A 22,541-nucleotide genomic window follows, 5' to 3' on the forward strand; every position below is an offset into this window, starting at 1 on the left:
CACATCATCCCTGCATACAGCCTGACAGCCTGTATGGGAATCCAATAGGAATTACTTTAAACCAAATACAAACCATCTGGCTCCCTGCTGGCACCATTCAGAAACTTATTAATACCTAGCGACTAAATTATACTGTAGAATTAACATTTGCAGGATTTTCACCTTGGCGAGCATGGTACAGAATTTGTCATCTACGTACTCCTCAGCCTCGTTGTTTCTCCTTCATTTTCCAGCTGGCTGCCGCAACAACGAGAACTGCCCATTCTTAGAAGTGTGCATCCGAAATGTCTGCCAGGACCCTTGCCGGGTTTATGGGGCTTGCGGCATCAACGCCGTATGCAAAGCTATCAACCACGACAGAGTCTGCGCTTGTCTTCCTGATCACACGGGAGATCCAAAACACCACTGTGTGAAAGGCGAGTGTCCCACATGGCCCCTGCCTGTCCTTGCAGAAGTGTGTCGTGCATAATGACGTTTACTAACTTTACCTAAACATTCTAAAACAAAGACTGTTGCTGCATGCTATTGAGTCAGAAATAAGTGTAACCACATAATGTAGATTGTAGATTGCATCTACATGTAGACTCTACATGCACATATACAAACATGTGATGGAATGTTTGATATGACTGATATTTTGACTAGAAAGATCTTGCCTAGTGCAGCTTCAGCAATTAGTGACACGTTGCTGTTGCATTTCGATTTGTTGTGGCCAAAGAGTATGCAAAACTTGTTTCTCAACATGTTCCAGTGTAATTCAGATCATTACAATTGTCACTTGATGTGCATGTGGCATGTGTGCTGAGTTAACATTAGCAAAGTTGTTACATTTTTGTGCATCGAAATTTGCACCCAGGAGCATAGCACGTGAATTTTTTTTGCAAGCTTTGGAGCCCATGTACAGAATATCTTGCCACAGCATCATAGTTGGGCAGCTTGTTGAGTGGCAAAGGGGAAATCTGTGCCCTCGTTTTTTGAAATTTCTTTCTTGACATTTCGAATAAATCATATTGTTGGTGCTGCAGCATTTAAAGCCCCTGATCTGAAACCTATTTAGCACTTGTTTTAGTGTAATATACTCGCAAGATATTTTCTTGAACTACAAACCAGATGTAATACAGGAATAGTTTAATTACGACCACTTGCTGGTTCATTTGATGGGTGCCTTTGTAGCTCTCACTGACGCTTCCATTCTTCACTACTACTGCAAAATTCAAACAGCGCTCAACAAACATCACTTTCATTTTTCGTTTCTCAACTCTTTGCTTGAGATGCTACTAAGTAGCATTTAATTCCTCTTGTTCAAGCACTGTTCCTTCAAGGTCATCCTGTGTTAACCTAAACTATTTGTCCTTCATCAACAGTGCTACCTCCACCTGAATGCACAAGAGACGATGACTGCTACTCCGGCCGTATCTGTGAGCTTTCCCATTGCAGAGGTAAGTGTGGACATTTTTTTAACGTGCAACTCGACAAAATAAGCGAATGGCAGCACAAGTCAACTCGACCAACTAGCCCAAGTATCAGTCTTACGAAAAAATAAGGCCTTGGTTCGGTTGTTTGCGGATTGTTTTAGTGATGTAATAACTGCATAAGCATATGCAAATGGTACTGACCATCGTCATAAATCCTTATGTCCTGAAAATAAATTGAAATAAAAGTTTAAAAAAATCAAGTACGCAACATGCACACTGTGAAAACACAACGTCGCACTTGTTCTTTATGCAATATAGTCAATATGGGCACTATCCAATAAAGCCATTGCTATAAAGTATCACTACTTGTTGCTGGGCTAGTTGGTTCACACTTATTATGGTATAATGGTGTAATAGTGTAATTGGATGTAAAGCAATGTGAAGTAAGACCATGGAAGACAAGAAAGAACGCCTGCCTTTCCTGTCCTGGTCTCCACATTGTTTCACATCCTACTGCACCATAATAAGCCAACATAGCTAGGCTGGACCAAGCTGAATAACATAAATTGAATGGCAGTTTGTCTAAAGCGTTATTGCCTTGATGTTAGCGTATTCAAAGAGGCCCTCTGGCACTTTGTCATAACTGCAGCTGCGTCTCTATCTCTAAAGATCTCCCCTTTCTTTCATTCTTACAAGCAAAAATAGATGACAAGGGTGTGGACCATATGCAACACACTGTATGCCTGTACTGGTCAAGCATAACCACGCTGAGTTGTGCACTCTTAATCTACCATTTTGCTGAAAAGCTGGTGAACATATGCCGTTCTCAGATGCAAATAAGCTGGTCAGTCGTGGCTATCATCTTTTGCGATCCCTTGGAAATGTTTACTAAGTTGAAAAATTGTATGGAGAGAGGAACAAGCATGCTTTGAAGCTTCCTTTAATGTGGGATCTAAAACTCCCGTGCTCTCATGCTCTGCATGTGAGCATTTGGCTTTCAACATGCACATTGCCTCAAAGTCCTGTACTGAAGCTTTGGTGGACATTTCATTGCTTAGTGGGCTGCCGAGCGGACAACAACTGCCCACCAGACCTTTCCTGCATTGACGGACAGTGTCAGAACCCGTGCCAGCGCAGCGCTGTCTGTGGCCGAGACGCTCACTGCTCTGCAGTCAACCACAGAGAACTTTGCTCCTGCGAGCATGGCTACACCGGAAACCCTGTCGTGGCCTGTGAAAAAGGTAACACCGCGTGCCAGCGAATCTACTGCCTGACTGCTTGACTGTAGTCACTAATTGTTCTGACTTCATAAGCTAAAGGTTTGTATTCGTGAGCCGTGACGAAGCAACGTAAAATGCAAATTTCTCGACTGTCGCTCTGTTAATGAGAGAGGCTTCCTTGCGTGATAAGCCACCTGGAAAAGGCAAACAGTACTTATTGTTCACTACTTTCCCTTCAGTGAGTTCTTAGTTCAACTGGGGTCGGTGGCTTTGGTTTATTGTTCTTGATCCGCATCTTGACCTCTTACCTGACTTCATGGCTTCACACAGTTCAAAGAGCAATTGACGTACATGCTACAGACAACAACATATGCTTGTGACTATCTATTTTCATCTATGTATGTTGTACTTTTTGCACTGCTTGAACCTATTTGTCAGTTGTTGCTCACCCCCACGTACTGTCTTCATTATGTTCTGGCTTCGCCAATGTCCCTGACAACCACCTGCCACCACTCCAAGACCTAAGCCTTCATGCCATGAGTAGTTGTGCCCCGTGAACTTGCCAAAACTGAAACGTTGTGAACTCATACTGCTCAGTGCTGCATTATTTATCATCTGCTGAAAACAGTGTGGATTACATTCATAAGCATGTACATGCCAGGCTTAAACTGATCACGACCTCAGATATGTTTAAGCTTGCCACTATTACATGGGTGCACGTTATTCTTCCTCCAGTTTTCCGGTTCAACAATAACAGGAGGCCCTTTGTCTAATGTGTTTCTTACTTTTTTACTTTGTCTTCTCTGAGAGAAGCAAATTGGCAGAGCCAAGTGAGCATAAATTCTTGCTTGAAAATAGTGCAGTCGTTTTGTTCTTTGTGCACAAAAAAGAACATTATGAAACAAGTAAATGGTACAGGTAAAGAGACTACACTATTTCCAGTTATGAGCAATAATGTAGCATGGTGAACTTGGTTTTTTGTTATTTGTTTCAGTTGTACTGCTAGAAAAATAGCTATTTGTCGTTGGTCGCATAATACTCACTAACAGAAGACCTGCACAGCTACTGAGAACAATATTCCTCGTGTGCTGGGCTGCTCGGTTGTGTGCTTATGTTCGATGTTGTTTCAGTGTGGAAAAAGATGATTAGCAGATATCCTTATTACATTCACTGTTGTTTTATTCGAACTTCATGCAAGAAATCTGTATCCTATTGTGGATAAGCCTTTCAAGGCACACTGTTGAGCTTGCCATCCACTATTATTATGCATTATTCATACCTAACATTCTTTTCAGTTCCTGACGGCTCATGCAGAAAGGATGAAGAGTGCGGGTACGGAGAAATCTGTGTATCATACAGGTGCATAGGTAAGTGAATGACAGTTATTTACAGTAAAGGCAATTAGGCAAACCAAAATTTATTTTTTAAGTAAATGCACGGAAAAAGACAATGGCCTCTGCATCAGTGAGAGAACATTTTGAAGCTTTGATGTGGTTCAGCCAATTGATCAATCAATCAAAATCAATCTATGTGTTTACATAACGCATCAAAATGCATTCTTTATTTTTCCACTCAAAGTTCATGTCTTGTCCTTTTGCAAATTCCAGATGGCTGCCGTAACCACGACAACTGCCCGTTCGACAAGGCCTGCATCAACGGACATTGCCAAGACCCGTGCAGCCTCGGAGGCATCTGCGGCATCAACACCCAGTGCCGAGCTCTCTACCACGAAGCTTCGTGTGAATGCTTGCCAGGTTACACCGGGAACTCTAAGGAACGCTGCAGTTTGAGTGAGTACGCACGGTGATTGTACAGTAATGCGAGGCTGTGTTCTGTAAGACTTTCCGCTGGGATTTCTGTAGGGTCTCTGTTGAGTTCTTTTATGGGCTTAGTGTCGTCTCTGAGTAAGACATGATTGAAAATGATTTGTCGAATCCTGGCAACTTTTGTAGAGTAACCCTTGCACCAAATCAGTATTACATTAAATACTGTTAATGCGGTTAGTGGTTAGCTAAGTAGAGGACTGTCTGTTATATGAATATCTTCATTCTACAAGTTTTGATACAGAGCCAGCTTTAATCTTGTGAAATTTGTTGCACTGTGTGCGACACTGCTTTTATAGCAACGTCCCTGCCTTTTCTCTCCACTAGATTTGACTAATACTGGTTTGAATCATGAGCAACTAAAGCAGTTTATACTTTGCAACAGCACAGCTTAACTGTGACACTAAGTCAGTGATGTGAACCTCACTGTAGAGTTGTTTGCAATGTTTCAGTGCACTTGTTTGAGGTTCATATCAGTGTCTGTGGCGCATTCGTTTCCTCAGCAAAACATCTTTTTGTGTGTGTATTGTCTTGGCAGTTCCCCTTCCTGAATGCACCGATGACCATCACTGTGGAACTGGATATGTGTGTGTCAACTCAAAGTGCAAAGGTGAGTTCATGCAATGACATTCTTATATTTGAAGACGAGTAGCACTAAATAATTGACAGTGTTTTACCAAGGCACATAATTATACTACTTTGAACATTCCTCCGGGCACCTCCAGTAATACATAGGAGATCTCAAGTTTGTTTACATCTTGAGTGCAATGTGCTCCAGTCATTTGATGGTTGTGCCTTTAAAGTCGGTTAACTTAGAGACTCTGACATATTTTATAAAGCACTGTTGTTGCATGTATATTGTTATATTATATTACATGACATATTTTTTGTTATTTCCTGAAAGATGACATGGTAGGAAGCATTTGTGGACCTTGGCAACGTAGAAATACAATATACATCATATCATAAGAAGCCAAGAAACACTGACACCAAGGTCAACATAGGGGAAATTACTTGTGCTTATTAATAAATGAAATAAAGAAACGACAAATGAATAGGAATTAAAGTGGATGAAAAAACAACTTGCCGCAGGTGGGAACCGAACCCACAACCTTCGCATTTCGCGAAGGTTGTGGGTTCGCATTTCGCGTCTCGAATCCGGCAACATTGATGCCTTCAGGTAGCATGTGTGAGTTTATTGACTAGTTGCCTTTACCCAAAAAGATCACGTCCTCGTGACGCCTGTGGCAAAAAGGACGTTCCACGTCCGCCGCCAAGGTATGTGAGTGGTGGCGTTGGCTAACACTCCCAGGGTTCTACTAGGACACATAAATACCCAAGAAAGTGGATGGGGAAACAGCGCCGCGGTAGCTCAATTGGTAGAGCATCGCACGCGAAATGCGAAGGTTGTGGGTTCGGTTCGCACCTGCGGCAAGTTGTTTTTTCATCCACTTTAATTCCTATTAATTTGTCGTTTCTTTATTTCATTTATTAATAAGCACAAGTAATTTCCCTTATGTTGACCTTGGTGTCAATGTTTGTTGGCTTCTTATGATATGACTAATAAAAAATCGGGCGCCTCGGTTAACCCCCTCTTTTCTCGTTTAAAATACATCATAGTCACTTTTTGCTCTTTATCTAAGTTGTCTATTGGTACAAGATAAACATTTCAATGTTTCTAGAAGTGACAAGGTGTTTGAATTAGGCAGTCACGCTAAGAATAAAGGCAGCATTTCAACAAGGAGACTTCTTCATCAGAGCAACAACATGGACAATTCTAGCCTAGTCGCACACATAAAACACATGGAAAGTATAAAGATATAGACAAAGTACTTTATCTTAGTTTCTTTAGTGTTCTGTATATTTTTTGTATCTGAATAGATAAAGGTTTAACGCCAAACTAACATTTCTTCAAAAAATTCAAGTCCCATAGTCGAAACATTGGCTCCAGCCTAAGACATCCCTTATTTGGCCGCTGTTGACCACTTCACGTCTCTATCTTCCTGCAAATGTCTGTCTTGTTTTAATAGTTCCAAAGCGGTAACCTAACAACCTACAGATTGATTCAGTGTTTGCCTCTCGAGTTTGTTTAACATGCACACTTTGTTGCCTGCTCTGAAACCTTTCTCGGCCTTTTCTAGACATCAACGAGTGTCTGCACGGCCGCGGCCCATGCGCACACGGTGCAACGTGCACAAACCTGCCTGGCAGCTACAAGTGCAGCTGTCCTAGCAACCTGGTGGGTGACCCCTATCACGGACGTTGCCGTCAGCGCATCCAAGGCTGTACACGCGACACTGACTGCAAGGACAACGAAGCATGCAATACTCTTACAGAGCAGTGTTACGGTGAGTATCACACTCCCACTCCGCCATGGTGTGCGTGATTTGTGCTCAAATCAGCCTACTGCATTGTGAAAGGTATTTGCATGCGTCTGATCTGCGGGCGCAGGGTTTTTGTTTAAGTAGCACAGTCGAATCTCATTTTAACGGGAGTCACATCCAACATTGAAATTAGCTTCGTTGTATCCTGTGCTTGTTACGAGCATATGTTTGCTACATGCTGGTATCAGTGAGAAACATTTTAGATTTAACTTCGGTATAGCTGATAGTTTGCGATATCTCCATAATACATCGTCAACATCACCACTTGTCATGGCGCTCTTTGGCCACACCTGGCCCTTGCGCCTTTAAACACCACATATCATCATCATCATCCATGTTCAGTATATCAATGTTCAACTATAGTAATCAGTGAATTTGAGGCATGGCAGCCACTCTGTGGCAAGCCATTGGTGGCAAGAAGCCTTTCCTGGTCAATTAAGGTTTTGAAATATTCCGAGTTCACTGAGAAAAAATTTAGAGATAAGGAGAGGGACATACATGGCGCCTGTGTCCCTGTGCCATGAAATAATTTTGACTTAGCAATTGTAATTGTTTGAACATATGTGAGCTTCAGTTAACATAGCTTTACTGAACATCAGGCACATGGCCTCCTCTGACATTAACATCCAATCACAATGAACAAAGCTGACTGGCAGTGGTGGCTTTGGAATGTTTTGGTTGATCTAAAGACCTAAATTCTAGAAAGGACTTCATAGATCCACAGCAGTGACTCAGTCAATATAAATTTCTGCTGTGGAGCGCGAGTCCAAGGCTGCAGGTTCAATTCTCGGTCACAGTGGCTGCATTCCAGCAAGGTCAGAATGTTGAAACAGCCACGATCAATTGATCATTCAATCAATCAGAGAGTGTTCATGGATCCAATAATCTAGACTTTAATTTGGGAGCTAGTGCAGTGAAGAATATGTGCTCTGGCAGACAGAATATTTTGCTTTCAGAGCTGTTTTTTTTTTTTTTTTTTTTTTAATGTGTAGCATGGGTGCTGACACATCTTTTGACTTTTTCCCATTGCTCTCCTTGGGGATGCAGATGCTTGTCTCAAGCCTGGCGTCTGCGGTCGGGCAGCCGAATGTCGGGGTGTCGACCACCGACCTGAGTGCTTCTGCCCAAGTGGACTTCGAGGGAACCCCTACGTTGAGTGCACTATCGGTGAGCAGCACAAAGACAGCAGTCCTCATTCTTGAATTTCTTCCTGGAGTTCCTGTGTTCTTTTCACCATGTAAAACCTAGGAAACAGTTCATTCCTTGTCTTTTGTGACAGTCTGCCCTCCTTGGTTACAAGGGCACCAGCTGTATTTCTTATGTATGCCCATTGTTTGTAAACTAGTAGCTTAAGTATTGTGCTTACGTTCATCTGCCATTTAGTATGCTCACAATCTACCACGTTTGTCATGCGACATTGGCATTGCTTGTGCCTTAATGCACGCAAGTCGTCCTCAGTCACGATTCCTCACTTTTTGTTCCTGCGCAGCTCGGCCTTGTGCCCACTACCAGGAGTGTCCTGGAAACCTGCAGTGCCTTGGTGACCGATGTGGCTGTCCACGACCCTTCTGGCAGAAGAACTACTTCTGCATCTGTAAGTTGCTGGTTAAAAACTACCTACTACTTTTTGTAGCCAAACATCAAAGAGCTGCGAATGCTGGTTTCGTTCCTTTGTTTGTCTGTTTGTTCTTGCTGTAGGCAGAATCATGGCCAGGCCTTTCTTTTGTTTACTGGCTTATTAGTTTTGTGCATTTAGATCGGAGCACTACAAATGAGCAAAAGTCACGTGAAACACAGTGTATACAAAACACAAGGTAAAGTGAATTCATAATATAAAAGGGAGGTTTACTGAATGCGCTTGTGGGAATGAAGGAAAAATAGCATACATGCATTAAGCAATAAGGTGACGACACTAGCACAATGAGGAAACAAGATATTACTGCACCTGTGAGAAACATAAGAGCTCATTGAAATATTGTTAAGACAAAATATTCGTAAGTTAGGCAGGCCAATAAAGTTATACACGGCTTAGTAAAAATGATAAGAACATTTACAGGCATTTTGTGGTAAGTTAATCAATCAGGTTGCTCTACAGCTGGCACGATACCACAGTCTAAGGTGCAAAGTAGCCCTCCAGAGTGTGCACACAAGTATTTGTGTGGGCCATGGAGGTAACAATTCGTTCATACCTGGGGCAAACTCATTTGTAAAGGTAGTAATTGTAATAGATACTATACTAATGTGCTTTATTTTATTGTATTCAAATGATGAGTGTAAGTATTGTAGCAGGCGCTTCTATATCACAGGATAGTGCGACTGCATAACAATGCCAGAGCAAAAAAAAGCGCCAATCAACCATCTCGGCTATGTTTGCATTGTGTGGCTGGTTCAGAAACGTTCTATTCACTTTATTCTGGTGCTTGACTGTGTTGCTGTCACTTGTATGTCACTCTTTGTCATTATGTAAGATTAAAATTTGCCCCAAGTCATTGCATAGCTGTATATCTTGTTGCCAGTCTGTCAGAGATCTAGGATAAACTGACATCGCAGAACCTTAGCCACTGCCCTCGTAGTTACAGTTACAGGGGAAGTAATGTCACAGGAGACATTGTAGCATTAATTGCTTGTTTTCTTTTCTCTGTCCTTACAGTGACGAGTGTCAACTGCTCCACAACCAATCCATGCCCTGAACACCAAGAGTGTGTGTATGAAGGCAGCTACACAGGCTTCTGTGTCTGTCCCAAGGGATTTGCTCTCCTGCCTAATGGAGTGTGCAGAGGTAAGGCAAAAGTGCTAGCAGACCCTGTGCTGAGAATCACACAAACATGTCAATGTTGTTTCGAGTACAACGCTTTTACCTCTTTAAACATTGCTCATGTGCTGTTCATCTTTTGCAAATTTCGCAGGCATCTGTGAAATGTTCTCTTGCTTAATGTCTGGTTTGGACACGGAAAGCTTGCGTGACCACGAGTTATGCTTTCATTTCCTCCTTTTGTTTTTGTTATTTCCTCCTCTTTGTGGCTAAGTGGCTGTAGAATTCTGCAGCTCAGCACGAGGTCACAGTTTTGGTTTTCAGCAAGAGCAGCTGCGTTTCACTGGTAGCAGTATTTGAAAAATGCTCATTTCGTACTTAGATGAAGTGCACGTTAAAGAGTGCGAAATGATGAAAATTAATCTTGAGCATTCTGCTTCAACATCGCTCCTAGCACCTATGCTGCTTTGGAATGCTGAACTTCATCAATCAGTAAGTCAATCAATCAATCAATCAATCAATTTTTCTGTTTCCGCAGATATTAACGAGTGTGAGCAACATCCTTTCCCCTGTGCCCACGGTGCCCAGTGCTACAACAATGTGGGCAGCTACCACTGTACGTGCCCTCCGGGAACTACGGGAGAACCCTTCCATGCTGGATGTAAGTGCAAGCCTGTGTCAGCATCGTTTACGAGCTTGTTGTAATGAGCAGCAGCTGATGTCTAGAAACATTAATGCAACATTGTCTATTGCAGCGGTGGTTTAGTCCAACTGTGGATATACGATTCCTTTTTTGCATTCTAATCAAACTAGTGCTAACCCACACACACCGCGGAGGCTTAGTTTCAATGGCTTTCTGTTGTTGAGCGCAATGTAACGCATTCAACTCCCAGCCACGGTGACTGCATTTCAATGGGGCGACAATGCAAAACATGTTGTGTACTTGCATTATTGCACGCATGTTGAACATCCCCTAATAGTCAAGCTTATTCTGAAGCCCTCCACTGCCATGTCCCTCATCAGCTCACTACACAGCTTCAAGGCACACAAGAGAACCAGTTAATGAATAAGCTTCAATGCACAAAATTAACTCTGCAACCTTCATTCTTGGTAAATCTTAATGTTGATACCCTCCAAGTAGAGGGTATTGGTACCACTTGCAGGTACATATTTGATCATCAAATATTTGTTTATTTATTGTTTCTTCCTGCCCCTCTCAGGTGAGCCACCCAAGGGAGAATGCACTCATGACAATGACTGCCCCAACAATAAGGCTTGTGACATTCACATGCTGAAATGTTACGGTGAGTACACCAATTTAATAAGAGCGTGCAGTTTAGGCTTATCAGCCATGGCTTTTAGAGTATATAACTTTTTCTGTCCTTTAAAAGGAGTGGGGCTTCAACATTGTGTTACGTACCATTCCAGGTGCATTTTTATGTAATGGACTTTAGTAATGCCATATGTGTCCTAGTAATGTTTGCAAGCTTATTTGAAGCTAAGGAGTGAATGTCTCATTGTGGTTTCTTAGAGGCTCAGAATGAGGTCGCATGTTCAACGCACAATTGTCACAGCTGCATGCTGATTGGAATGAAGCATAATAATACTGGTATACAGAGCCTTGTCTACGCATTAATGAACCCCAGGCAGCCAGTTTGCTACAGTCTCAAGATTATAGCTTCTGTTTTGCTTTGGGATGCTAAACCTGATCAATCCATATCAACACTGAATGTTGTCATCCCCAGATCCCTGCCTGGTGCCTGGAGCCTGCGGAGAACACGCACGTTGCCGAGTGGTCAACCACAAACCTACCTGTGAATGCCCTGCAGGATACAGTGGAAACCCACGCAACTACTGCTTTAAATGTAAGGTTCTGTCTATGGCGTTACTTTTTTCTTGTCATCTAATTAGGTAATTTATGCACAGTTTATTCCTTTGTTTCAGTGACCATCCTTATAATTTTTGTGTGTGTTATAACATTCTTGAATCTGCTTCAAACTGTAACTCTTGAATGCAACAAGGACGAAACATAGTATATAAGGAGACGGGGTAAGATAGTGCTCAACGTGACTACATGTGGTACCTTGCATCACAAGAGATATCACAACCTCATGCATAGAAATGATCCACCTGCACTAAAGCCTGTTGCTTGGATGATGAATTATTAACACACCTATCAGCATACCAGTGCAGTAGCATAGCACCCGCACTGTGGTCTCCAGTGCGCACATGACTGGAATCCTCATTGTTATGAAACATAGGATTTTACAGGAGCATCTGTGTGTTTAATGCTGGGCAAGCAACTTCCTCAATGGGACAGAGAAGTTGTTTTTAAAAACTTTTCTTAGTTCCTCTGGTGTATTCCTCATACAAACTTTGTCTGAATTTTGTCTTCATGTGACTGACTATATTAATAGCTTTAATGCCGTGAATACCCCTCGTGCCCTCACATTCATCGTGACCATTGTTGCATGTAACAATTTTTTTTTTTCTAAATTTTGGCATCACCAAGGAGGTGGGCTTGTCAGTGAAAATAGTTTACCTGCCGTGGTTGCTTAGTGGCTATGGTGTTGAGCTGCTAAGCACGAGGTCGCGGGATCGAATCCCGGCCACGGCGGCTGCATTTCAACGGGGATGAAATGTGAGAACACCAGTGTACTTAGATTTAGGTGCACATTAAAGAACCCCAGGTGGTCCAAATTTCCAGAGTCCCTCACAACGGCGAGCCTCATAATCAGATTGTGTTTTTTTCATGTAAAACCCCATAATTTAATTTAATCTTGAAAATCGTTTTGGGAAGAGCCATTTCTGCTTAGCATACATAAATGAGAACAGTGAACAGAGGTGTGATGAACCATTTAACTATTGTCTGTCCTTTTATTTTACACAGTGGTTGGATGCCCCCATGAGTTCCACTGCCCTGGAAACCTGCTTTGCATGGATAGTGGCTACTGTGGCTGCCCACCAACTTTCCAAAGGAAATACGACTTTTGCATAGGTAAGCTGGCCAACAAAACAGTTACATTACAACAGCAACTGTCTTGACCGCATCCCTTCAAAGCTGCCAAACTGTAAAAGGTCACCAAATTTGGCCTTAGATGTATAGGCCATTTCATGGTTAGTCTAAGGTTGCCGAGATTCTCAATTGCACTAAATTTCAAATGTGGCACATAAAAAGTTCTTTTGTTTCAGTGAAGGCTCGTCGTTTATTGCATAAATGGGACAGCACTCATCCACATATGGGGTTGCTTCTTGTTGTGGCATTTTGTTTCCTAAATGCTGATTGTGTCAATGCACTTAAAGGTCAGAGTGGTGAATGCTGCTTGAATGAGCCTTCCAGTTCAACAAAGAATTCCTTTGTTTTCATTCAGTCACTGTAAATGGATAACATCCAAATCTTGTAAGAGAGAGAAGGGAGAAAGGAAAGGCGGGGAGGTTAACCAGACTGAATCCAGTTTGCTACCCTACACATGGCGAGGGGGATCGGGAGTGAGAGAGAGAGAGAAGACATGAGTCTATATCGCACTTTAACATGCACTAAGTTAGGTGCAGGATATCTACAGTTGGGCACTCAAGTCTGTTGCCTTCAGGTACTGAAGAAGTGCTCAAATGGCTTTCTGGACTAATAAACTGTGAGGCCAGGCTCCCAAGAACTTTGCTTTTTTGAGTGGCCTATCGTCCAGGCCGTCATGCCAATGCACATGAACCTAAGAAGTGACAGGTGCTTGAATGAACCTTCCACGATAACAAGGAATGCCTTTATCTCTCATTCATTGTAATTGCTGTCTCAAGATTAGACTATTACAATATTTCATGCAAGCGTTGTCATTTTTGTACTGATGATATTCAGTGCTAATATGGTGAAACTAGTACATACAAGGTGGAATCATTACTTGTTCTTTCCCACATTGATGTACAAACCACTCAAAGCCAACTGAAGGTACTTACTACTTAAATGTTGTGACCTTTCCAGCTACCAGCCGGAACTGCTCGACAACAAACCCTTGCCCGAAAAATGAAGAGTGCGTCTACACCGGCAGGCAGACGGGATTCTGCGTGTGTCCTCGTGGCTATAGGCTGTTGCCCAACGGTGTGTGCAGAGGTGAGTGCAACTGCATGATCACATCATCGTTCAAGGATAACGAATTGTTGCACACCTCACAACAGCTTCAGCCACTTATATTTAGTGTGCTTTACTGTTAATGATGGTAGTAGTGGCAACCTCACTGCTCCTGCCTGCTGTGAAAAACACTGTCTCAACACTACGTTTGCAGTTATGTAAAATTTCTTGACCTGTGCTACTAACAGGCTTCTTGGTTATCCATAGAGCAGCACTCTCTAAGAAATGACACACACAAACTAAGGATAGGCACAAAGCTAGCTGCACAAAGAATTGTTGCAGTTCAGTGCTTCATGCCTGTATTACTATGGGTGTTTTGGTGGTTGTTATGCATGAACATTTGTCACGCCTCTTACAAATGAAAAGCTTCGTGAATGTTGCCCCTGGTTCTTAAGTACTAGTATCTTCCTGTAAGTCTAACCGAGAGGAGTGGCCTATGTTTTGGTGCCTGCCTGTTCTTCTCACCAATGTTGAGCAGGTTTCTTTGATTTGTTGAGAGCTTTCTTTCTTTCAACATTTTGTTTATTTTCTCCATCTTTCTCAACCAGACATTGACGAGTGCACAGAACTGACACCACCACCCTGCTCCAAGACTGCAAGCTGCATAAACTTGCCAGGAACCTTCGAGTGCCAATGTCCAGAGCTGACCCACGGAGATCCGTACAGGGGAGACTGCTTGCCCAGGGAACCACCCAAGCCTATTTGCACAACGGACGAAGACTGCCCCTTACATGAGGCCTGCGACCTCGGAAAGCAGGACTGCTATGGTGAGGCGTTTTGCTTGTACTGGGGACAAGCACTGCTAACAGTTGCCAGCTTGAAACATGACGAGGAGTGACTGTGACTTCCCTGTAAAACTTGAATGATGCATAGTTCTAATGAATATGTGCAAGCACAGGAGCTGCAATCTGGAATGCCTTCTTTCCTTCCGTCTTTTCTTTATTGCTTCTTTTTTTGTTGTTATACTGCCTGTATTTAACCGGCAGTAGCTGGCTACAGTAATGGAACATCCTCATCATTGGTCTTTAAGTGAAAATGGTTCTTTATCAAAGTGGTGTGGGCAAAAACATTATTGTGCCAGCTCTTGCCTGTGGACAGAAAGAAAGAGTGCTGAAATATTGCTTCATGAGCTCGTTGACCATGTTGACGCAGTGTTGGGATGGCTGTGGCAAGTGGCACAATGTGCCGGTCAGGTGCTGTCCACACGAAGAGCATGAAAAAAAAAAATGCACGGCAAATGCGCAGATGCGATATCCTGTAACATCCTCATTTTCACGCATTAATTAGTTCCCATTTCACAGCGATGCAAAGCTAAGCTGAATGGATCTGTATGTGACTATGAGAGTATAGAAGCTCAAGGTTGATATGCAGTAGTAGTACTCGGAGGTGCTTATTTGTTTTTCTCTTTCTCTCACCATAGATCCATGTATCCACGATCCCTGCGGGTTTGAAGCTGTCTGCCGGGTTGAGAACCACAAGACCGTGTGTGTTTGCCCTCCAGGCTACACTGGCAACCCACTTGCACGCTGTCTGCGAGGTAACCATTGCTAATTACCATTAATTGCAATAATTCAGAAAATCCAGCAAAGCCAAACAAATCTCAAAATTTTGGTTGGCCTGCTATTTTTTCAATATACTTTGAAGATTTCTGCGTATTAACGAACATTAAACATTGCCAGAATGCAGCAAGAAAAGGCTAGAGGCTGGCAAAATAAAGGGGAAGGGTGCATTACTAAGGCATGAATACTCAAAACTTAATCCATATTTGATGTTGAACTAGGTGTGTATTGCAAACGATACCATCATATAATGATGGTGTGGTGATATAACTCATCACTTTCGCAATGAGCAAGTCCTATGTGTGTCTGTTCACATACCAATTCCGATCTTATTTCTATTCAAATGTGACCGTGTCTGTGTATCTGTACGTGTAATTATCCATGATTCTGTCTAGGGGTGCTGTTTATTCAACTTCGTATGCCTCGAACTCTGAATAATTCAAGCAAAATTCCGTTGTCCCCAGAAGTTTGAAGTAAAGCAAGTAACGACAATAATAAGACTGTAATTAATGACAACGACAAACTGACAATGACAACGACAACTAACGACGAACTAACTAAATGCGAGAATGTTCATTCTTTCTCCTACAGTGGAAGTTTGTGGTGTCGACTACAACTGCCCTGGGAACCTCGTCTGTCTCTCAAGCAGCACGTGTGGGTGTCCACCAAACTATGACCGTGTTGGAGAGTACTGCATCGGTGGGTATTTCAGCTTATCATGATGTTTCCCTGCCGCTCTTCTTCTGACTTTCCACTAAAGCAATCGCTGAATCATTCTGTGAGCACAATTAGTACGCACTTGGTTTATTCCATCTTCCCTGCGCTTTACGTGGCATTCCAGCATGTAATGCACTATGTTAAGTCATATTTAGTCATGCAGAGGTAAATGTGACCGTGGCTGTTAGCATTGTGATTCTGTTAGCAACGTAATCATGTATAGCTAAACTAACCTAATAGGACCTACAAGAGATTGAAGTGCATTGAAACTTGTTAATCAACATTAACATTTTGTGACACATGCAACCATGATTTTATTTAGCGAGGTGTTACCTGTGTGTTCTGAAAAGTAAGGAAACCAGAATCATGGATATGTTGATCCACTATTAAAAATTGTACAAGTACAAAAAATTTTGTATAAAATCTCTTGTTGTTCTTCTGCCACTCACTGTTTTACTGCTGTGATATATTCTCGTCAGGGAAATGGCCACAAGGAGGATGTCCTGTTTTTCTAAGTGCTGTTCGTCTTACACTTTGTTGGCTACATGCAGGGTTTTTTCTTTGTACTGTTAAGTAAAAAAGAAAATAGTTTTAATTCTAATCTCTGTCCTCTTTTTTTTACACCCCTCAGTGACAAGCAGGAACTGCACGACCACTAACCCGTGCTCTCAGAACGAAGACTGCATCTATGTCGGCCCACAAGAGGGCTTCTGTGTGTGCCCACGAGGTTATGAGCTCCAACCTAACGGAGTTTGTAGAGGTGAGTGAGCAACACGTTCTTTTGCAAAAATACCGAATCATTGTGCACTTTTCTAATGTGCACAATTCATAAGAAACGGGTAGATAGGCAATGTTTTGGTGTTTAGGTGCAAAAAATGTTAATCATCGAGGCATAAAGACACATGCATGGCCACTACAGGTGTCCCTCTGTGCCATTATATCATGCCCAGCATGATATGATATCATATCGGACCTCGCTGCAACGGAACCGCATTCAACGCAGAAATACCTTCGTTATATCTGATGTTATTACACACATATATTCGTTACATACTGATATCAGTGAGACATTTGTTTTTCTTCCTATCTGATAACTTGTTATATGTTATATTATGTTTATTGTACTGAGTTTGAACTGTACGTAGATACACTTGTGATCAATAAGCATAGATAAAATACAACTTTGTTAGCTGCCATAAGGAAGCCATAATATACATGGTTAACCTCCAGTAATGCATCAGACGATCATGAAGTGCCAAGTCTTTAGGACAAGTGAGCAATCCCACAGTGCTATTCAATAAGTTAATATTTTGCAAAAACAAGGATGTGGTGTTGGCTTAGGATATTACAGCATGCTTATATTAATGATAGTAAAATCTTGTTGAATGAAACGCCTATAATGAACGGAGCTTCTTGCTTTCTTCCACTTCAGCGCACAGTGAGATAGAAAAATAACAAGGACCTAACATGCCAGCATTGTCTGCTATACACACATTAACTCTTAATGTTTTCTTTACCTGCTTTTCTTATTTGCTCATTTTTCAGACATCAATGAATGTGTCACGATTCACAATCCATGTGCAACCGGAGCGAAGTGCGTCAACCTGCCAGGAAGTTATGACTGTGTCTGTCCCCCCGGCACTGTTGGTGACCCATTCATTGGCGGATGTAAGTAATCACAGCACTGGCATTTGATTTATGGCAGGTGTTACGAAGCTACTGCTTTTAATGAAGTCGTTGCTCTTCAATTGCAAATGCCAAAGCATTGTGTGAAGGACAGTGTAGTGAAGTAGTTGACCGTGTGCAATGAAAAACCCTGTGCTTTTCTTTTTCCAGGCAAACGCATTGAAGAGGAATGCCGTACTAACGACGACTGTCCTTTGGACAAGGAGTGTGATGTCAACACCCATCAATGCATACGTAATTATCTCTTTGTTCTCACTAGAAAGTAACAAGACAAAGCTTTGATTTCCTTATCCTGCCTTCAAATGTCACTTGAATCAGTTTTACACTGGTGTGGCACTCATTTTGTCAGTAGTTCTGAAAGTACTGAACATTACTAGTGCGTATTGCAGGTCTGCAGAGCTTGTTCATGATTTATTGCATGAACTGCCAAATTAGCATATTTTGCAGTAGTGCATGGTTCATTTCACATAATAATTGTGATAATCAATGTGTAAGGAACTAGGCCGGAACTAACTGTTTAGGTATGCGATAGCCTACTTAGATTGCGATGATTGTAGCATCGCAACAGCTGCACGCGTGCATCACGGGTGACCTTAGTAATTTGCTCAAGTGAGTGCTGTTGCCCAGCTTAACTCATCAATTCGTCTTTGTTTGCTTCTCACTTACAGCGCCTTGCCACGTTTGTGGCCCAAGTGCATTGTGCACAGTCACAAACCATGTCGCCATATGTGTCTGCCCTCCTGACCTTGTTGGCGATCCGTTTGACAAGATCCATGGCTGCTACAGAGGTACGTCCAGAAGTCCAGCCAACAGCATATCGGACAGTGACTTCTCTAGGTCCTTTTAAATCTGCAGATTCTGTACTGTACCCTTGTCTTTGAAACTGCAGACCATGTGCTCTCTGCTAGCTCTCGGTACGTGCACAATTGGCAGGTGTTGGCCACTTATCTGTAGTTTGTTGCCATCAACTTGTTGCCAGAGCACTTTTGTTTAGACCCTCAATGGGGGCCATAAATATTACCAATTAACAATGTTCAAATAGTGAGAAATTTCTAATCAACTTTAATATGAATGGTGATCTTTTTTTCTAAATGTAGAAAAAGAAATGTGGTGAACAAATGTATAAAAATATTCATCTATCTTGTAATGCATGCATCGATTCTTGGGAGCATATTCAATTGAACAACTTGTAAATTGAGTTTTAAAAAGAATGACAGTTCACCACATTTTCTGGCTTGCTTGTAATGAGCGCTTGAAGCAGTTGATAAACCATATGCAAAAGCCCATATGCAAAAGCCCATCTCGACAGCATGCAGGCCCAGGAACCAGAATAACACTTCATATTCAGCCGTAACTGAATGTTGGAAGAAATTGAATGTGAAATTCTCGAATCAAGTGCATACTTTAATTTGAGATAGAAGTGTATTTGTATTAAAAAATTTCAGTATTTGCACATCCCTAGTAAATGCTGTTTGCTGACCAGGCACGCCTAGACTCATGTAACACCCAGGCTTAAATGCCAAAGTGTGCAGCTTATAGAGAAAAATGCTGTAGCCCCAAAACTGTACATCAAAACCTCGCTCTTGCAAGCTTCAGAAACACTGTCAAATATGAAAACACAAAGGCATGTGCTAGTTTATCTTCACATCTTTGTGTCTCAAATTATGCCAGCAATAAAACTGCCAATCTAACCTTGCACATTCAGTAGATCAAATGCATTTACCATGTTGTGATTTTCCTATTATGTAACATAAACAGTTTGAACGTGAAGAGTAAAACGCATTTATTTTGGTCCGCAGGAGTTCCCCCTCCACCTAGGACAGAGCCTCCCGGTCCAGATATTCCTCCTGGTGGCCTCGATGGTATGACAGAAATCTATGCGTTTATATGTTTCAGTCGGGTCTTACGATAACGTTCGCCAGAGGTAGCCAAACTGCGGTTTTTCTCAGATCTACTTGTGGCTCATGGCCAGCTACTCAGGCCCGTAGTTTCTCTACTTTGATCTAAATGTGTTCAGTATGCTAGCTCTCGTTTGAAAAAGGCTTTTTAAACAAATTTGTGCATCTGCCATACTTGGAAACTAAGACAATTCAGTTTAGAAGTGTCTCTCACCAAAATGTGCAAGAAAATACCTTGCTGTTTGGTCCAACAGTGCACAAGGGAGGAGTTTTGGTAAATTATTCCTCAGTGACACTGTGATGATGTCATGCTGATGTCACCATGATGGTTTGGTCCGCTATTTAAGCCACCTATCACCAGCAGTCAAATTTATAGAGGCCTAGTAAACTGCACTATATCAGTCTAGCGCATTTTGATGTAGGAGCAGATGTCATTCCAGAGGAGATGGCTGTTTCAGAAGTGTTAAGTTCATTCACGTATCGGTCTACTATTGACATTTTCAGCATGTCATATTACAACACTCTATCAGCTTTATAACGTCGCATGAGACAAGATTAAAGCCACTTTGCAAGGGTAAGCAGATTCTAAATGCTATAATCAGGCCTTGTTGTTCATATTAGAGCCGGTTTGCTCTCGTAATAAAGCTTGCATTTCCTCCTTTACACACCCTCCATAGCAGTGCCGTAGAACTCCAGAACAACCAGCCTGAAATGCCATGTGATGCATCAATCAGTTGGCTGGTTCCATTCCTGCATTCTTCTCATACTGTCGACTGCACGCGTCTTTTCCTGCAGTGATGTGCTTAGCCGACGGGGTTCAAGTGCTGGTTCAGCTGGACAGCTTCAATGGAGTCATCTACGTGAAGGGTCACAGCCAGGATGCCCAGTGCCGTCGCCTCGTGACCAGCAGTGAGCGCGAGACTGTCGACTTCAAGGTGCTCTTCAACACCTGTGGCCTGGTGCACATCAACGGAGAAGCCTCCTTCGTGCTGGTCATCCAGAAACACCCCAAGCTTGTAACATACCGCGCCCGGGCGTACCACATCAAGTGTGTCTACAACACTGGCGAAAAGACTGTGACCCTGGGATTCAACGTCAGGTACGTCGTCTACTGCGTCGCATTGGACTCTCTTTTGTTTTTCTCCTTCTCACCTCAATAAGCATGAAGGGTGCTGGCGCAGTTATAAAAGAATTCTTTTTTTAATGTGTGCATGTGCCATTAAAAGGAAGAAATTAGTTTAATTATCTGCAACAAAATCAAACGAAAATTATGAGAAAAAAAATGTTATCAACTGACATCATGGTTCTGCATTTCTGGAGGCTTCTTGTAAAAAAAATGTTTCTAGAAAACTATTACCATTCATGCATGTTACCTATATACAATTGCTTGTGATTCAGCTGCTAGACAGTCCAGCACCATTTATTAACATGAAAAAAGCAGCTTATGCTTGCTGGAATGCACATACTGGTGCTGTATTTTGCTTACACAGCTATTGCTCCATCCCTATTGATCTCCAAACCATGAAAACTTAGCATACTCTTTCTTTTGCATCTCGTTTTTGCAGCATGATTACTACATCTGGCACAATCGCCAACACGGGTCCGCCACCGACTTGTCAAATGCAGATCTGTACTGTGGACGGCAAAGAAGTCAGCAGTGCCGAAATTGGAGATGACCTGCTGCTCAAGGTCACAGTACAGCCACACGGTATGCCTTGCAGAACTATATATCCGCTTGAGCTTGCCATTCATGTGCAGACATGCTGAACCAGAACACAGAGTCAACCGACAATCTAACATACGGGTGCAAAGTGCAGTTTAGATCTGGTGTATCTGCACTTTTTATACAGCCAACCCTCAATGTAACAATCACGGACATTATGAACATCGAATACAACAAAGGAAACACACAATTTGGTTGCCCTAGCTTTACTTCAATGATTATTCTTCTGCTATAACAAAATCAATATTGTAAGGTCTAAAACAGTAACTGCTAGAAAGGCTAAGGTTGGGGCTGGATGGTTGTCCTTTTCATAGTTCATTCTTGTGCCTCAGTTGTGCAGTTCACTTCAACTGGACAGTAACGTTTACAATGAAGAAAATACTTGTTTGCTCAAAGTAGGTATTCTAGTAGAAAAATGTTAAACTAGCCCAGCGAGAGCAAATTGAAAGAGCACATGCTGGACACACATGTGCGTTTTAGCCAACGACTTGGCTGGCTTGCAGCCGGCAAGCCAGCTAGCCGATTCCGTGTCATCACACCAATCTCAAGGGTGCATATTAACATTGGTGCAAAGCGCATTTGTGGTTAAGTGTTGTTCATATGCCATGGCGAACCACCAACAGGCCATCAAATTCAACAGAAGACCCCCTTACTAGACTAATGCATTTTTTTTTTCTGATATAAGTGAGTACATTTGTAATGAATATTGTATATGGTGAAGGTATTTTTGTGTCTGACGAGACTTTATTGCAACATAGTTAATATAGTTTGTCTTTCTTTTCCTTCTGAATTACGAGTCTGAGAAAGCATGCCACGTTACATTTGAAAACATGGCTTATCGCTTGACATGCCGCCTCTTGCAGAGATCTATGGTGGCTTTGCACGTGGATGCATTGCTAAGACAATGGACAACGAGGAAGAGACCCAGTATGAGGTGACTGATGCCAATGGCTGCGCCACCGATCGGTCGATCTTCGACAACTGGGAGTATGATCCAGAGAACAAGGTGCTAATGGCACGCTTCAATGCCTTCAAGTTTCCCAGCAGCAACAATCTGCGGTTCCAGTGCAACATTCGAGTCTGCTTTGGATCGTGTCCACCCGTAAGTGCCGACACCAGATGCACTCTCAGTGCCACTTGTTTGTTCCATGTCCACCAAAGCTGGGATGTTTTAAAGCCGGTGAAATGCCTTAAATGTTTTGTAGACGTTCCTGTAGTGATATTTTAGTCTTCAACCATATGTT

General features: G+C 42.3%; 1 protein-coding gene across 1 annotated transcript in view; it reads left to right on the top strand.

Moving 5' to 3' along the window:
- Window positions 1-22,541, top strand: part of LOC126517357 (uncharacterized) — a 232,036-nt gene that overhangs the window by 203,703 nt on the left and 5,792 nt on the right. The window contains exons 98-123 of the mRNA XM_072286816.1: window positions 234-416; window positions 1,365-1,439; window positions 2,474-2,656; window positions 3,931-4,002; window positions 4,243-4,425; window positions 4,997-5,068; window positions 6,600-6,806; window positions 7,890-8,009; window positions 8,332-8,436; window positions 9,493-9,621; window positions 10,133-10,255; window positions 10,815-10,898; window positions 11,340-11,459; window positions 12,485-12,592; window positions 13,568-13,696; window positions 14,263-14,481; window positions 15,135-15,251; window positions 15,865-15,972; window positions 16,622-16,750; window positions 17,536-17,658; window positions 17,827-17,910; window positions 18,345-18,464; window positions 19,476-19,538; window positions 20,370-20,673; window positions 21,140-21,282; window positions 22,161-22,399. Coding sequence (XP_072142917.1) covers window positions 234-416; window positions 1,365-1,439; window positions 2,474-2,656; window positions 3,931-4,002; window positions 4,243-4,425; window positions 4,997-5,068; window positions 6,600-6,806; window positions 7,890-8,009; window positions 8,332-8,436; window positions 9,493-9,621; window positions 10,133-10,255; window positions 10,815-10,898; window positions 11,340-11,459; window positions 12,485-12,592; window positions 13,568-13,696; window positions 14,263-14,481; window positions 15,135-15,251; window positions 15,865-15,972; window positions 16,622-16,750; window positions 17,536-17,658; window positions 17,827-17,910; window positions 18,345-18,464; window positions 19,476-19,538; window positions 20,370-20,673; window positions 21,140-21,282; window positions 22,161-22,399 — 3,542 coding nt within the window. The remainder of the gene's footprint in view (window positions 1-233; window positions 417-1,364; window positions 1,440-2,473; window positions 2,657-3,930; window positions 4,003-4,242; window positions 4,426-4,996; window positions 5,069-6,599; window positions 6,807-7,889; window positions 8,010-8,331; window positions 8,437-9,492; window positions 9,622-10,132; window positions 10,256-10,814; window positions 10,899-11,339; window positions 11,460-12,484; window positions 12,593-13,567; window positions 13,697-14,262; window positions 14,482-15,134; window positions 15,252-15,864; window positions 15,973-16,621; window positions 16,751-17,535; window positions 17,659-17,826; window positions 17,911-18,344; window positions 18,465-19,475; window positions 19,539-20,369; window positions 20,674-21,139; window positions 21,283-22,160; window positions 22,400-22,541) is intronic.

This window comes from Dermacentor andersoni, chromosome 3 (assembly GCF_023375885.2).
Source record: "Dermacentor andersoni chromosome 3, qqDerAnde1_hic_scaffold, whole genome shotgun sequence".
Taxonomy (NCBI): Eukaryota; Metazoa; Arthropoda; class Arachnida; order Ixodida; family Ixodidae; genus Dermacentor; species Dermacentor andersoni.